The sequence below is a fragment of the Denticeps clupeoides genome, chromosome 1, assembly GCF_900700375.1.
Source record: "Denticeps clupeoides chromosome 1, fDenClu1.1, whole genome shotgun sequence".
NCBI classification, from domain to species: Eukaryota; Metazoa; Chordata; class Actinopteri; order Clupeiformes; family Denticipitidae; genus Denticeps; species Denticeps clupeoides.
The window spans coordinates 7,149,883-7,166,694 of record NC_041707.1 but is presented as its reverse complement, the minus strand read 5'-3'; the positions used below and the strand labels follow the sequence as shown (position 1 = coordinate 7,166,694).

Sequence of the window (16,812 nt, the reverse complement as noted above, 5' to 3'; positions counted from 1 at the left end):
TTGCCATTCAAGCGTGCCAAAGCCATTACTCGCACACAACAAAACTGGAGGACGGTGTTGCTCCATGTCTGCCAGTTTTATTGTGTCTCCTGTAAAAAAGGGGTTTTTGGTTTGTTTCCTCCAGTCGCCAAAGAAATTGACGGCACAAATGATGAAGTCCATGATGACGTGCAAAAAAATCTCCAAACCAGTGTTTATTACTGCTTTTCCGCCCTTTGGGTGTGCATGCAGTGACATGTCTGCTTCTCTCCAGCATTCGTCTTGTGCTGAGCCCTTGTTTGAGTTTGCTTTATTTACCCCCCCATCTGGAAGAGGGCATGGGAATAACGCAGCGGGCCGCGGCTCAGGGTTTGGGCCAATCGGTCAGCAGAGCCAGACCCTTCCTCTCGTGGTACGTAAATCTCGTCCTTTCGCGAGGTATTTGGTGGCATAGCCAGCATACACACTGATGTGGGCACTTAACTGCTTGTTGAGACAAATGCAGGCAGACTGTGATCTGGGGAACTCTGTGTTATCATTATGTGATGTGATGACAAGGCTGTGACCTCTGTAATGATGGCTGGACCTGGTCACATGCACGCTTTTTGCCCTCGACCAGGCCAGTTTTGCCCGTTTATTATTCAGGCAGGCAGCGTAATTGACTTAAGCTTCGCTGAGTTTGTTCAGCTGAACATTGCTCATGGTGCTCATGGCATTGGCCATGCTGGTCAACAGCAGTGCAAAAAAAAAAAAAAAGAAAAGAAACTTCTGCCAATTGCGTGATTGGATTCAATTAGCAAGTCATGTCCTTGCTAAAAAAAAAAAAAATGTAAAAATTCTATATCTCTTATTCGCCACGCAACGGCATAAAAAAAAAATGAAACGTTTTAGCTTTAATTATCGCTCCTGGCTGAATTGCGGAGTCGTACGTAGGCAGGCGGCTCTCTAAACACCGGACAATCAGAAGAAACCGGGCAATAAAAACTAAACTTTAAAAAAAAAAAAAAAAAAAAAAAGTCGCGCGCGCCGCGCGCTCCCCGCCGACGCGCGTTGACGCTCGCGCCCCGCGCGCCCCCGCCGACGCGCGCGCGCGCGCGCTCCCCGCCGCCAGTCGGAGCGACGCGGAGATCCGGGCCGGCGCGCCGCCGCGGGCCGTGAGATGCGCACCGAGCTCGGCGGCGACATGGAGAGCCTGGTCGGACCCCTCGTCGCGCAGTACCTGTCCCTCGGCTGCCAGGCCCGAGACGACGGCGTGGGGACACACGCGCACGGGAGGGACGGCGCGTGAGTGACGTTCGCGTGAATAATGGCGACTGGAAAGATAATATTAGCGGCAATATTAGTAATGACAATGTAACGATGACGAGTCCTCGCTGTAGCGCTGTACTCCAGGTTTAGTAGGTCCGTGTAGTTTATGAGGAGTTTCGGAGGAAGTGAGTACGTTGTGAACTGAAGGTGGAGGGTGTGTGTTGTGACGGTAAAAGTTTTAAACGAATTGCGCATTGGTCCAAACTTCTAAATATCACATATGTCACATGCACACGTGATATATCCAATTAATAGACAATTTGATTTATTTCTTTTTACATTTTTTTCTAATTAATGGTAATCTTAATTACTGCAGCGTATTATTTGGTTTGTTCTGAATAAAGCAATTCAGAGCAATTGCAGAAAATAGGGAGACACCTCACCATGCACAGTTACAGACACACACGTACACACACTTCGGCCATCTGCTCTCAGTTCTGCTCTCTCTCCCGCCCCGCCCCCCTCCTTGACCGCCAGGCGTCTGGCACCGGGATGCCCCTCCAGGACTAAAGGGTCCCCGCAGCCCTTGGGTCAGAACCAGCCGCACCCGGCCACCATGTCGCTGGGTCAGTTTACCAAAGGGGCCAGCTGGGAGGAGCTCATCCAGGCCTGCATTCAGTCCTTTGGTAAGATAAGACTAGTCTGGTTCCTCTTTCCTGTGCATTTAACAGTTTTAAATGTGCTGTAGTGTCCTACACCAGCTTGGGAATTTTTGTTATGTCTTGTTGTAAGTAGTTATGAGGCAATCTAACGTCAGTAGCTGAAAAGAAAAATCAAACGTCTTGCTTTGCTGGGGAAACACGCTTTCGTAATGTGACTTCACTCTGCACACTCATTGGTTGTCGTATCATTAGCTTGGCATTATTTATCATATTACTCACGCTTGGCATTCATTATTCACGTATCCAAGCTGTGACAGGGATTCACAGGCTCGTTTTTTTTTTTTTTTTTCCTTTTTTTCGCGTCGAATTGAATATTGCGCGCACCCCAAAGCTGCCAAGTGCATGGACTGAAATGTGATGTTTTTGTACAGGCAGCGTTGTTGCCTGGAGACAAATAAAAAGGCACGCAGCGAACAGAGTTATGAAGAGGTAGCACAATGTACTGAGTCGCCGCTGACATCTCTTAATTATATGTCTCTGACAGGAGTGAGGATGGTATGAACAATTGGTCGGCTTTTTAACTTTCGTGTTTGGGTGAAGGCACCCCGAGAACGTGTTGGCACTGAGCATGCTCGGTGTGCTCCTGCAGCAGAGCGGCCGTGGGGTCGCCGCTTCGACATGAAAGACGGGATCAAAATGGAGCCACAGTGGCCCCGCCGCTCATCAGAGGCTGGGCTCTTGGATCCCGGGGTCCAGGCACCCTTTCAAAATGTGAGTGTGCGCGTAAGGGCTATTTGAAGGATTACCTGGGCGCCGCTTCGATTCGCCGCAGGCTGAAAGGTCACCTTCCTAAATTGGTGTCCTCAGATGATGGCCGCTCTTTGAAAGTGCTGGCCGCACCAGAGTGGGGACCTGTGCCATTTGACATCATCGCTCGTGCTGGTCCTGGAACAGTTCTACCTGGCTGCCAATCGATAGAAATCTGTCAGTAGCACAGCAGCAAATTGAACTATCCCTGTAAAATAGTCCCCATATCGATCAAAGTCATTTAACATTAACTCTCTACAGACCAAAGGGTCCATTAATTGTATTTTTGCACAGCACACCATATACTATGCACCATGGGTATATTAAAGATATAATAATAATAAATAAAAAAAACATATATATATATTTTTATACTGGAGCCTACACTACATTTACAGCATTTATCAGACGCCCTTATCTAGAGCGACTTACAATCAGTAGTTACAGGGACAGTCCCCCTGGAGCAACTTAGGGTTAAGTGGGGACACAATGGTAGTAAGTGGGATTTGAACCTGGGTTTCCTGGTTCACAGGCAAGTGTCTTACCCACTAGGCTACTACCACCCAAACACTAAGTAATAGTACAGTGTAAACAATATGTCTGATGCAGACGTGATTTTTTTTTTTATTGGGTTAATAACAGCACATCATGTAATGTTTTTATTATGAAAAAAGTTGATTGGGAGTACTCTGATCAATCTAAAATCCCGAGATGAGACAAAGTTGTTGTATTTATTCCACTTTAATTCACGAGAACAAGAGATTCGTGAGATTAAAAAAAGATATTATTAAATATAACAGAATATTTATAGTATAATATTCCATAACACTGTTGTAATGATGACGGTGACGTTCCACTCAATCTTGATCTCTTTTATATATATGAGGTTTTATATATATAACCTCATATATACATATAGGGTTCGTCCTTCTGCATAAACAGTGTTTCTTGCACAATTGCTTTAGTGTTATGATGCTAATGATGAAACGGCCCTGATGGTGCCAACAGATTAAGTATTTCTTTGTCTGCAAATCCAGCTCTGAAGTATAATTTCATTATATTGTCAGAGTCTGCCATGCTGAACATGTTACACCTCAACACTACGCTGGTAATGTTACAAGTATAGCAGTACAACATTGTGACAATCTTATAATGTAAGGAATTTTATGTCATGATAGTACGACTTTATTCGCTGAATGTTTTGACTTTTTTTCATTAAAAAAATAATACATAAAAACTTTGAGATTAGTTTGTGTGTCTGAGGTTCTGGTGCTTCAGAAATGACTGTTCGTGTCTGATGTGAAGCTGAGGCGATTCGAGTTAATTGCTTTAAAAGAGAGAAGCTTGTACGGAGCGCTTCCTCGTTCGTGGGTGTGTCACGTCGTCGGACGTTCAGCACGATGCCGTGGCCGCGCCGTCACTGCCCAGTGGATGAGGTGGACAGTGCGGCGAGTGTGTGCTTCGAAGTGACGCCTTGAGGGACTAGAGCGTGTAAATTGTATAAAAGGTTTTCGTTAACAGGCGAGCTGCAGTTAATCGTTGCTGACGGGGAAAAAACAGACCAGCGTAGGCATCTGGTTTCAAAACAGAGGGATTATCCGGCCCTGACGGCCGAGTTACGCCTGTCAAAACAAGGTTTGGCCCGGCGACAGTTGCTTAAGATAACTAAATAGATAAAACGCGTCTCGTCACTTCCTCCCCGCCCCTTTTCTGGTGCCCCAGTGTGACTAAACTCATGTTGACTTCCTCCAGGTATTGTTGTATTATGGTGGCGTTGAAGATGGTGAGATCATGGGCTTCATTGTTCGGTCATTCACAAAATAAAACGGAAGAAAAAACAAATTAACAAACGAATGAAACGAACCACTCGCGTTCGGACTGTTACTATGGTTACGTCTTGCATTACTTCTAGAGCATTTGAAAGGGGTCCTGATTAAACTTGACCAGAACTACCCCTGTGTTGTTTGGTTTTCATGCTGACTGTGGTTAATAGATCAAGCTCCAACATCCAGACGTCATCCAGACGTCATCGCTCGGCACTCCAAAGTCACTCCACCCATAAACAACAAAATGTATTTTAATATAAATGTTTTTATTATTCTTATAGTTGTTGTGTTCGATGAGGTGTCAGTTTGTTTTATCATAGCCTGTGATCTGCATTTATGAATTGAACACAACTGAACACAATTGTTTACCTTAAGCGAGAAAATATTAATGGCTTAAATCATTTTTATTTTTTCAATCTGGTTTTGAGATTAGTGTGTTTATTTTCCGCTGACTTCATTCTTTATCATTACTTGGTGACCTTGTGTGCCCTAATGGGTGTACAATCTTCCTAATGCAGTTTGTTAGAAAATGCTTGAGGACTTGATAAGCAGTCTGGTAGACCTACAGTAGCGAGTCCAGATAACAAAGATGAAAATGAAAGCTTGTTGCCATGGAGTCAGAGGCGTTTCAAGGAGATATGGAATAAGTGGAAGTCCATGGAAACCAGACTCCTTGTGTGGCGGCAGGACAATGACAGACACTTTTGGTTCAAGGTTCAAGCATATCTTTTGTGTATTTGGTTCCACACTTTCATTCTGTGTTTTTGCTTATTTTTATTTCTGGAGATCTTCTGTTATGGCGAACAAAATACCTCATTATAATTTGAACATAATTTGTAGTTATTACATTAAATTTCATATGTAGTTATCACAACTGTTGAGTGATACAAATGTCTGCTTTTAGATCATGTGTAGTTGAAGTGCTCGTCCTAAGCCTGTTACGTTTTCAAAATTAATTGTATGAAAAAAAGCACAGATGCTCACCATGACCATGGGTTTAGAGTACGTAAGTGGGACAGTTTTCTCTTAAAAAGACCTCAGTGAGTCTGTTGCAGACCTGAGGGGAAGTTAAAAAGAAAAAAAAAAATACCACGAGGTATACCTGTGAACAGGAACAGCCGACTCGTGTAAAGATACTGTGCACAGCTCTGCCGTCTCTTTTCTGGGCTTTAAAAAATTATCTGGCGGTGCCATTGATGCCTCGGTGTACCAGGTCACATTCATACAATATTGTCTGTCTGAATTTTTTGTCTTCCTACAGATGTGGAGGGCAGTGTGTGCTGCAGCACTCACCTTCTGAACATCACCTTGACCATGCACAGACTTCTGATGTCCTCCAGCGAGCTACTAGAGAGACTCCTCACTCTATATCCTTCACTTTTCTAGCTTTTATACCGTTGCTGTCGTGTCACAGTTACACAGGTGTAAATCTGCGTGAAATAGCAACGGCATCAAGAAAACATAACAGCAAGAATGCAATTCATATAAAGGGTTTGAGTTGCTACCACACAGATGCTTGTAATATCACATCCATTTACTGACTGTGGTTAATAAATTATCAGAGGAATAGCAAGCAGGCATTGTTGGAGAATAATGACCACATTTTTCGCGCTAAATGGAACCAGATTGTTGCCACCATCATTGTCATGAGCTGTTCTGACCTCAAGGGGAAGTTCATTCCACCACCGAGGGGCCAAGACAGAGAAGTGTCACCCTTTTACTTTCAGAGATGGAGGGACCAGGCGAGCAGTACTGGAGGCTGGGTGTATACGAGGTGTAGTGCGAGGTGTAATAAGGGCTGTGAGGTAGAATGGTGCTACTCCATGTTTGGCTTTGTAGGCCAGCATCAGTATTTTGAATCTGATGCGTGCAGCTACTGGGAGCCAGTGGAGGGAACGTAGCAGTGTGGTGGTGTGGGAGAATTTTGGAAGGTTAAAGATCAGAGATCTTTACTGATCATTACTGCAGGGTTATAAGTCGTATGATTACTGAGTGATGACGGTCTGTAACAAGCAGGGTTAAGATTTTCTGTTTCTTTTGAAGGAGTTAAAAAGGCAATCTGCGTTCAGCACGACTGCTTTGTGCCTTAAAGTGAATCACTGTGAAGCCCTTTGTGATTTAGGTGTTAATTGTGTCCACTTCAACTTTACACACCCGACTCTCCATGAGCACTTTTCGCACCAAGTTCACGTCAGAACGTGCTTCTGTCTATGAATAATCTCCCCGACGTTTGCGGGCGAGGGCCCAGAGGGACATGCAGGATGTCCGAGAGCGGCTGGGCTTGATGAGTAGTGGTGAAGCCATTAATGCCCTTTACCGTTACCACAGTGTGGCCTCGGGGGCTGAGTAGGAGGTACTCCAGCCCCAGTGACGCAATTAGCCTTTTTTTTGGTGTGCCTCACTTCAGCCTGATTTCTGTCAGTTGCTCACTGTGAAGAACGGCTATTTTTGCCACAGTTTTATATAATAAGTAGTTGTTTTGTGAGGTCATGTGAATCCGAAACGGATCACCGTGACAGTTAACATTAGCAATTAAGTATGTGCATTACATAGATAGCAGACTCTGGAAGAGGGCTTTAAATCCAAGATTTAGAGTTTTTGTGAACAGACTTGCGACATTCGATCCAACCCAGTGAAGTCCATGAGAGCGAGCATGACTCAGTGGCACCTCTGCAGATCTGTACCAGGTTTTCTCCATGATGTCCGCCCGCCACCCACTCCACCAGATGCCATTTCAGATTTCCTGTCTGTTTTCCATGGTCACGGCAATCTGCTAAAATCTGCTGCAGCACCCATCGGCAGTTGTAAACGCTTGCGTACGTTGCCCTTTCGAATAAGGTAGCACGGTATAGGAAAAGTAAACAGTATTTTTAGATTTTGTGATATAAATTGTGCTAAAAACATTTTGGGCTGATATACTAATGTCTGTAGCTGTGTTTATCACTGTGATTGCTTTAATTTTAATAAAAATACTGAAACTCTGTTCTAGAAAAAAAAAAGAAATGTCTCAGGATCACTGGTGCCAAATTCAGCTGATTTCAACAAATAGTTGGTTGGGTTTGTGCAGAAAAATTGTTGAAACTACCCCTACTGTACAGTAATGGTGTCTGAACATTTTTGGACAGGTTTTAGGCTCAAAACCGTAAGAAGCATTTGGCAACACTGCAGAGGGCCTTTTGGAAGGCGCAACAAAAAATGCAAAACATCCAACTATATTCATATAAATTAAACTCTTGCTTCACTCCAACATTTTTATGATTTGATTTACAATGTACACTGCATAATGTTTAGCTCCTACTTTTTCCAGACCCATAATGCAGTTGGCTTCCATGTCTACGTTATTAAAATGAGGAAGATTAGATGAAGCTTCCTGTGTTCTCGTCATGCTTTTACATTGAAGTCATATCCTTGACTTCATTGGTTTACATTCAAAAGCTCGTTGGAGAATGAGAGGTCTTCAGAGGGCCAGAAGGTTTGTTACCTCATCAAGTAAGTGCACATACAGATTATTGTCAGAACTGTAGAAAAAATACCAGCAATTCAGTTGTAATGTTGCTAATGTATTTGGTTGCTTGTTGATTTGTTAACAGGTATTGGATCCGGGAGTTCTGGTCAATGTTTCGTTTACACAACAGCCTGGCCGGTTCTTTAGAAAAGTTCCAGGAGTTCATGAGAGAACAAGGCCTAGAAAGGCTGTGTCCCCTTCTGGAGACCAAATGGACGTGAGTGTCTGGTTAAGATGTCCTGTACTTAGGGCAATTGTTTGTTTACCATTTGATTCCCCTAACGCTCCTGTGGTTCTTGTTATTGGTGGCTTCTGTTCTTTGACAGCAATGAACGAGACTGGTCACGCAAAGCCAGTCAGAGGATCAAAGCCAACTGCAGTAAGAAGAGGAAAGTTTCTCTCCTCTTCGATCACCTGGAGCCCATAGAGCTGGCGGAGCACCTCACCTTCTTGGAGTTCAAGTCATTTTGTCGCATATCGGTAAGTCGACATCTTGATGAACTATAACTATATGGTCTGACTGTGGTGCAGCTACCAGCAATTCATGCACCAAGCCCATATCCTGAAAGTCCACATTGCAGGATGTTTTGCTTACAGTATGTTATCTTGTTCTCGATTCAGTGTCTTAATTACAATGAAACTACCTTCCTGTGGTGTGTATATGTGTGTGTAGCATGGTCATGGTAATCTCTAAGCACACCTACAGGAAGCGTTGGTGTAGGAAACCCTTGGTGTAGACCACCGTTTCCCACTCCCACTCTTTGAGTAACACCAGCAAAAATTGTTTTCCTTCTAACCTGGCTGTCTTAAAAAGTTAAAAAAAAAAATTCCTTTTAGTTTGCAGACTACCAGAGTTACATCCGCAATGGCTGTATGAAGGAGAACCCAATGATGGAACGTTCCATAGCCCTGTGTAATGGCATCTCCCAGTGGGTGCAGCTGATGGTGCTGAGTAGACCAACGGCTCCATTGCGAGCAGAGGTCTTCACAAAGTTCATCCATGTTGCGCAGGTTAGTTTTTTCACACTTCTACATAAAGAATACTGAGGATGTGACAATATAAATTGGTTAGTTTAAATGGAAGTAATTATTAAAATAATATCTTACAGTATAGTATAGTTATGGCACATTATCAAACAGATAATGTGTTTTCCTGCCCAAGCATGTGTGTGTGAATTTTTGTGCATCTTTTTGTTCTTTCTGCCTATGGTGCATGCATTCTCTGCTGCCTGCAGCTCCTGAATTTGAGTTTGCACACTGGGCCTGCAACTGGGTGCATTTAGAACTGATAGTTGCATAACAACTCTTCACAGCATGCAGCTAATGTCTGTCAAGTGTTCCGTAATGCATTTTCACAGTATCAAAGATGGGCTTTCTCACACACACACACACACACAGTGTGCTTTGAATATAAAAAAACAAGTCTGTTACAGCTCTAATGGATTTATGAGCTGAACCTGCCACTGCGGAGCTAGGCGAGCTGTGAGTGGAGCTGTGAGCGCGCCCTGAGTGGAGTTATATTAGCACTTTGCCGCCTCATTTATATGCAGATATACACATCCTGTGGACAGAGTCTGGACTCACACAGCCTGAGGCTTGAGATGAAGGCTCTTGCTGACCTCTCAGTTACATTAATGCTCTCCGGTTCATCTCGACTAATGGCCCAGCCTCACACACTGCAGCTTATTTAATTGAATAGCTGAAGAGAGCCAAACGTAAATGGGCATGATAATGTTTTTTAGAAAAACAACATTTTCGTTACATCACCCGAACTGTTCAGTTTTAGTGTGTGTGTGTGTGTGTGTGTGTGTGTGTGTGTGTGTGTGTGTGTGTGTGTGTTTGATTGTGTAAGTAGGTACCTCACATATTTTTGGCTTTGTTTATGTCGTCATGGGCAGAACCTCCTTCAGATGCACAACTTTAACACCCTGATGGCTGTGGTCGGGGGCCTGTGTCACAGTGCAATCTCTCGACTCAAAGACACCTGTTCACATGTGCCCAGTGAGGTCACCAAGGTACAGTCACATCTTAGCATCACAAAATACCAGCTGCATACTTCCCGTTTACAAAATAATAGCAACAAATATTTTACTAAAATAGAATTGTACAAGACCCTTGGAAGACTAAAGTCCAATAATTTGAATTATAGTAATCTAATTGCAAATGCAGTTACTGTGCAAATACTGTGTTATGGTTCAGTGTATGAGAAAGTGTAGCATCTCCTCTTGTGGTTACTTGCAATCTTGTGTACAAGGTTTGATCATGATGTAATCTTTTTTTTTTATATTTCGGTATCTGAATTAACCACAATGATGTACTATGAAGTCTTAATTTTTGGACCAAGATCTGGTTTAAATGTGTTGATCAGTTGGAAATTTTCTTTAAGTTCATTAGACTTCTCTCGCCCTTCTCACCGTTTTCTTCCAAAGGTCCTGAATGAGATGACAGACCTTCTGTCCTCTTCTAGAAACTATGACAATTACAGGCAGGCCTACGGCAAGTGCGCCGGCTTCAAGATTCCCATCCTGGGGGTCCACCTGAAGCAGCTGATCACTTTAAACGAAGCCATGACCGACTACGTGGAGGACAACAAGGTGAACGTGCAGAAGCTGCAGGCCCTTTACAACCACATCAATGAGCTGATTCATCTGCAGCAAAAGCCACCACGCCTCGACGCCAACAAAGACCTGGTCCACTTGCTCACGGTCAGTAGGATCAAGGATCTCAGTGAATATTCTTCTATGTTTAAATGTGTGTGTGTGTGTGTGTGTGTGTATATATATAACTTTTTTTACTTTTATTTTTTTGTGGGTGGTATAATCTAGTGTACCACAAAGTCACAGAATCAAACTAGACTTACTATCATTGTGTCCCTGAGCAAGACACTTAAACTTTACAGTCTCCAGGGGGACTGTCCCTGTAACTAATGATTGTAAGCTGCTCTTGATAAGGACATCTGATAAATTTAAATGTATTTCTTCTTCCCACAGCTCTCTCTGGACCTTTACTACACTGAAGATGAAATCTATGAACTGTCTTATGCCAGGGAACCCAAGAACTGCAAAGCACCAGTCAGTACTGGCTTACTGTTGTTCATTTTCAGTTTTGCACTGTATTCATTTAGGATTGGTTGATTCCATTGATTTTTATTTCATTTCAGCCGGTTACACCCTCCAGACCTCCGGTGGTGGTGGACTGGGCGTCAGGTGTGACCCCAAAGCCAGACCCCAAAACCATCAGCAAGCATGTGCAAAGAATGGTGGATGTGAGTGTCCTCTTGTCCTGTATTACCACAGGGCTTGTGGCCTTTGTTGCTTTTTGTTCCTCTCTTATGCATAGCCACACTTCTGTTCAGCTTTTCTGTTGTCTGGGGAAATTCAAATATTTAATCATCTGTCAATTTATGACTCAAACTGGTCCAGATTACACCCAGAAATGCAGCTGCCTCTTAAAAGGGCAGAAATTATGCACATAGTTGGATTCGAAAACAAGTAACTAGTGAGTTTAATAAAAAGTTTAATTTAAAGAAATACAGTTAAAGGCAAAATATATGTTTTGTATGTTTTTTTTAATACATATATGTCTGTCCACCCCGTATGCGCAGTCTGTGTTTAAAAATTACGACCACGATGAGAACGGCTTCATCTCCCATGAGGACTTTGAAAAGATCGCTGCAAGTTTTCCCTTCTCGTTCTGTGTAATGGATAAGGAGAAGTAAGTGAAGGTTTCACGATGTGCTTCTGCTTTGGGTGCACTGGGCTGGCTGCTTGAACAAACTCATCTGAGGCAACAGGAAACAATGGCTTTATGTGAGACTCGGCAGAAACAGGAAACAGAGTAAACCATAGAGCAGAGCTTTTGTCTATTTATAGTGGAGATATCATTCTAATAATTGCCTGCAGCCTATATACTGCATACACAAAACACGAAATGTCTGCAGGGAGCTTTTTAGACTAGTTTATTTCTTAAAAAATATATAACCATATATTTGACCATCTTTCTGTGGATAAATGTGACATCAACTATGGGGAAAACATTAACTAATCTGTTAGCAACTGTACATTAATGGATTCATTTATTCAATGCAGAGAAGGCCTCATCAGTCGAGAGGAAATCACAGCTTACTTCATGCGAGCAAGTGTGATCTGCTCCAAACTAGGCTTGGGCTTTGTTCACAATTTTCAGGAGACAACCTACATGAAGCCCACATTCTGCGACAACTGCTCTGGATTTGTACGTACCTGTGATAGTGTCACCTGTACCCTTTAACTGTGTCCTTCTTGGTTTGAATTCGGCACCTCGACTCATATGTTCATTTCTTCTCTTGTAGTTGTGGGGTGTCATTAAGCAAGGCTACAGATGTAGAGGTCTGTATTATTATTGTTTTTTTCAGTCAGTCATGTTTGCATGCAAGCTGATATTAAATGATGATATACATGTTCTGTTTTAACACTTGCTCAACAAAGAGGAGCTGAGGTGTAGGCAGGGGTGGTTGGAAGCACAGTAGTGCGGTGCTCAGAGAGGACTAGGTAATGCACAGGTCTGTCGCAGGGCTCAGTTGCGCTGTGGTTTCTGTAAATGCAGCCGGTTGCCCCAGCCAGGCTGCACTTGAAAGGCTGTAGATGCTGCAACCTGAAACCACAGTGAAGTTTTCCCACTCTGCACACCTCACACACTGTTACAGGCTCAAAAAGATTCCTCGTGTTGCATTTTTTTTAATGTCATCTTTAGCCAGATGAGAATTGTTTTTTGTTGTGTGTGTGTGTTTTTGTGGCTCGTCTGCAGATTGTGGTATGAATTGTCACAAGCTGTGTAAGGATCAGGTGGCATTTGAGTGCAAGAAGAACGCCAAAGCTAGCAGCACTGCCGACAGCAGCCCTTCGTCAAGCTCCCATCCCACGGGTCTTCCTGGGGTCAAAGGGCACGATGGTGAGAGTTGACTTTTCCCGTGCTGCTCACTTCTCGTGTATAAAAACTCATCTGTTCCATTACAAAAAAGCGTCTTGTCAGTGGTAGAGAAAGAAACGTAAAACAACTCCATCTTTTGGCCGAATAGGAGCATCACACCAATGATGGACTTTTGTAAGAAAAATCAGAGCTACTGGCTGTGATTTTACAAAGACAAGAGATATTACAAAGAGGAACTTTTCAATATGAAATGTTTTTTAGCAAAATATACTGCAAGAAACTAAATGTATGTGAAGGTTTATATACAAGTTTCACCCACCCATTGCCTTTTATCACAGCATATTCACTGTATCATTTGCAGCAGTTTCTGACATTAACTTTCCCAAACCTTCCCAGCAAATTTTCAAGCATTTAAAATAAATGTCAATGCAATCAAGTATCTTTTTCCCCTGAGAGCTTAGACTTCCTTATGCCTTACTGAATGATTTATCAGAATGACAGTGTTTTTACAGGGAGCAGGGTAGTTTCCATGTGTAGGTGGTCATTAAATGTCACACTCTGCAGATGCCTCACAACAATCTAAAGAATCTGCTCACTTACTGTAAGCAGCTCAGTTTTCTGCCAAAAGAAAAAAAATGTAATAATGAATGCCTTGGCGGTGAGGTGATTTTGAGGTGACTGTGTATCTTTCCCCACTACGATGCCCTGCTGTGTTGAAAAATCTAATTCAAGGTTTGAATAATAACTATAGGATAATTAACATGAAATCTGAATGGCACTTTTGTCCCTGAAACACTTTCTTCTTTTCTTTTCAGAAGACGGCCCATCTATGTACCCCTCAGATGAACCACAAGATGTCTCTCACCCACCTCACGCTTGTGGCCCTGAATCTCCCACCCCTCTGGGCGTGAAGCAGGCTCTAGCACTGGTTTTGGCCACAGGGGTCCAGTGTGGCACGCAGACAGAGGGTCAGTCACTTCTATAACTGTCTGGTACAGCTCAGCTACCAAATCGGAGAGAATCAGTGGAACATCCGTCCCCGCTCCGCAAGATCTGAAAGTGAAAAGTGAAAGTGAAGTGATTGTCATTCTAAAACACTGCAGCAGACACGTGGTGACACAACAAAATGTGTCCTCTGCTTTTAACCATCCCCCTTGGTGAGCAGTGGGCAGCCATGACAGGCGCCTGGGGAGCAGTGTGTTGGGACGGTGCTTTTCTCAGTGACACCTTGGCGGTTTAACCGGCAAACATCTGATTAGGGGTCCGCTTCCTTACCCGCTAGCCAAAGGGCTAAGAAAATCACACTGGACCCCTCTCACCCAACACATTCCCTCTTTATTCTGCTGCCATCTGGTCGACACTACACAGCACTTGCCACCAAAACGACCAGACACAGGACCAGTTTCTTCCCTCAAGCACTCCATGTCATGACCACTTAACAATACACATGGTACACAACACTAAAATGAATTATTTATTTATCACCATACCTGTACAAACACTTTTTTTTGCTATCTTGCACGCTGTTTTTGTATATCCGTATATAACGCTTTTTATTACCTGTATCTTGTCACTCTCATTCTGTTGCACTGTAGAGTTCTGTCACTAAAACAAATTCCTCGTATATAAAGCTTATTCTGATTCTGATCCTTCAGCAGCAGACGCCAGCCGAATGCAGCCCGCACTGTTGAGTCCATCATCGACGCCGCTGACCCCATGCCCCAGCCCGATACCGGTCCGAAAGAGAGCCTACGCCAAGTGGGAGAACAGGGTTTCCACGCTGTTCCCACCAGAGGATGACAACAAGATGCCTTACGAAGCTCTGGAGAAGGTGCTGTTTGAACTAATCACCTGTGTTGACTTTTAATAAGCTTTTTTTTTTTTTTATCTAAACTGGGATTACCATGACCACATTCAAATCAACTTTTCTCTTAATGCTCTAATATACACCAGACTATAAAACAGCAACATTATTATGTATTAAGCATGTAATAATTCTATCAGGTTGCATAGCCTGCATGTGATAAAAATCACATTCTCTCTGATGATGCATTCCTTTTGCTGGATCCATTCTGCACACATGCGCACATTTGCTGAGGAATCATTTGATCACAGTAGAATATACCCGAACCCTAGGTGCAGCAAAGCAGACATCACAAGTACATTCGGCAGACTGAATGCATCGGGTACTGTTTCTGCCCCTTCACTTATGTCTTTTTCAAAATAAAAGTGACCTTGACCTTATAGTCTGTTTCAAAGCCTAATCATTACCAGTGATGAATGGGTGCTTCTCATGGGAGAAAAGTCATACTGTTTGTATTCTGAATGCAGTGCTTCTTAGTTTGAGACAGTGATTTGATTTCACACGCACTTAACTCAAAAGCAAAGTGGTCATTGGTACAAAGCGGCTCTACATAGTTTAGAGACCTGAAACCCCTGAAGAGCCCATCGGGATTGTAAAAAATGTGGTAAAAACTTGGCGAGATAAAATTGAAAAGAGATGGAGTCACCATCTCTTTCCTGTCTGTTAACCAGTGCCTGCTTTATGCATGTGTCATGACAGGAGTGCCAGGTTCTTCAAAAGCAGAATGAGACTCTCCGCCATAAGCTGAAAGAGGCGGAGCGGGAGGTGGAGGTCCTCAAGACCCTCCTGAGGAGACACGCGCTCCACCCAGTGGAGGAGGACTCGTCGTCCTGATCCAAAAACCCACCCGCGCAACACTCTGTGCTATCATGGACGTCATGCTCTGCTAGTATCGCAGCTTTTTATAGGATCGCCCACACGGCAGGAGGCCCAGCTGGTACAGCCTGAAGACGTAATGGCGCAACGCTGAACCAGAAGGGCTATTTAGCATAAGGTCCACTTTATGAATATGAATATGGAAATTCTAGCAGTAAAGCAGTTCTATTCAGCTCGTCTTGCCTGGCACGTTATTGTGCAGGATAGGGCTTGAGACATATTGTAAATTTTGACCATACTGTACATGTAAGTCCCGCTGTAAAACGCTTTTTTGTTTGCTAACAATATTTATTATCAATGTTGAAACACTACAATCATTGTTACTGTATTAACAGATTGTTATGAATCTGCTGGCTGTTTGTTTAAAAGTCTTGTTTATTTCAGTGAATGTAGATTATGATTACTGTAAAAATGTTTTGTGAATGTTGCCCTCAATGAGAACGTGTTAAGTACTGTAGCTTCCCAGATTGGATAGTGAGTGGACATTAAGTTCCCATCCGTAATAAACGTGGCCATTGTAAGAAGATATTTTTGATATTTTTCACTCATGCACCACCAGCACGGTGCCACCAGAGGTCACCTGAGCCCAGACCCGCCCATACGACATGACCATACCACAAGCTGTATGGAGCCTGGGCACCTTGTTTGTGCGTGTTTGGTTCTGTAGCACTTAATTTAATTAGAAATTAAAAGATGTGATTATAATAGAGGTTTTCTCAGCAGGGTTTTAAATGCCTTAATTAGTGGTTTGGCAGAAAAGGTCACACTGTAAGGCATGATGTTTGATAGATCTGATTATTACAATGAATTTCATGTTACAGCATTATGTGCTTGTGGAAGGAGAGCATCTATACTTTATGCTGGAAGCTCTTCGTTCATTGTCCCTGCTGTGATCATGGTTGTTGGATGTGAGAAAAACAGTTGCAATCAATTAATTAAACATAAGTTTGCACCAGGGGCGTTTCCTCTCTAACACTAATGATAATGTCACTGATTAAATTGTACTTGACATATTATGATATGGCTAAATTCAGGCTGTGGCCTGCAGAATGGCACAACTCTAACTCTTAAGAGATTTAAGTTTACAGCATTTATCCAATGCCCTGAACATACAATCAGTAGTGACAGGGACAGTCC

At 43.1% G+C, this 16,812-nt stretch overlaps 1 protein-coding gene across 5 annotated transcripts; it reads left to right on the top strand.

Moving 5' to 3' along the window:
* The first annotated feature begins 264 nt into the window (after nt 1–264).
* Nucleotides 265–16,803, top strand: LOC114796740 (RAS guanyl-releasing protein 1-like). 5 transcript variants are annotated; one of them, XM_028991240.1, is made up of 18 exons: nt 265–391; nt 1,765–1,913; nt 5,784–5,889; nt 7,949–8,011; nt 8,113–8,244; nt 8,354–8,507; nt 8,865–9,038; nt 9,926–10,042; nt 10,457–10,732; nt 11,018–11,098; nt 11,188–11,292; nt 11,632–11,741; nt 12,116–12,260; nt 12,358–12,394; nt 12,813–12,956; nt 13,751–13,903; nt 14,591–14,766; nt 15,499–16,799. In XM_028991240.1, exons 1-18 carry the CDS (start codon nt 318–320, stop codon nt 15,631–15,633), a joined length of 2,331 nt encoding a protein of 776 aa, XP_028847073.1. In that variant the 5' UTR covers nt 265–317; the 3' UTR covers nt 15,634–16,799. The 5 variants fall into 5 exon arrangements, with proteins under 5 accessions (XP_028847073.1, XP_028847080.1, XP_028847067.1 ...); XM_028991234.1 differs by lacking the exon at nt 265–391 and adding an exon at nt 1,054–1,263 and having other exon boundaries at nt 13,754–13,903; nt 15,499–16,803; XM_028991226.1 differs by lacking the exon at nt 265–391 and adding an exon at nt 1,057–1,263 and having other exon boundaries at nt 14,594–14,766; nt 15,499–16,798.
* Nucleotides 16,804–16,812: the final 9 nt, after the last annotated feature.

Bases quoted from the DNA above. Each gene is read 5' to 3' on its own strand.
- LOC114796740 (XM_028991217.1), top strand. From the start codon at position 1,139: ATGCGCACCGAGCTCGGCGGCGACATGGAGAGCCTGGTCGGACCCCTC. The intron at 9,039-9,925 runs GTTAGTTTTTTC...CGTCATGGGCAG, and splicing joins AGTTCATCCATGTTGCGCAG to AACCTCCTTCAGATGCACAA. The intron at 10,043-10,456 runs GTACAGTCACAT...TTTCTTCCAAAG, and splicing joins TGCCCAGTGAGGTCACCAAG to GTCCTGAATGAGATGACAGA.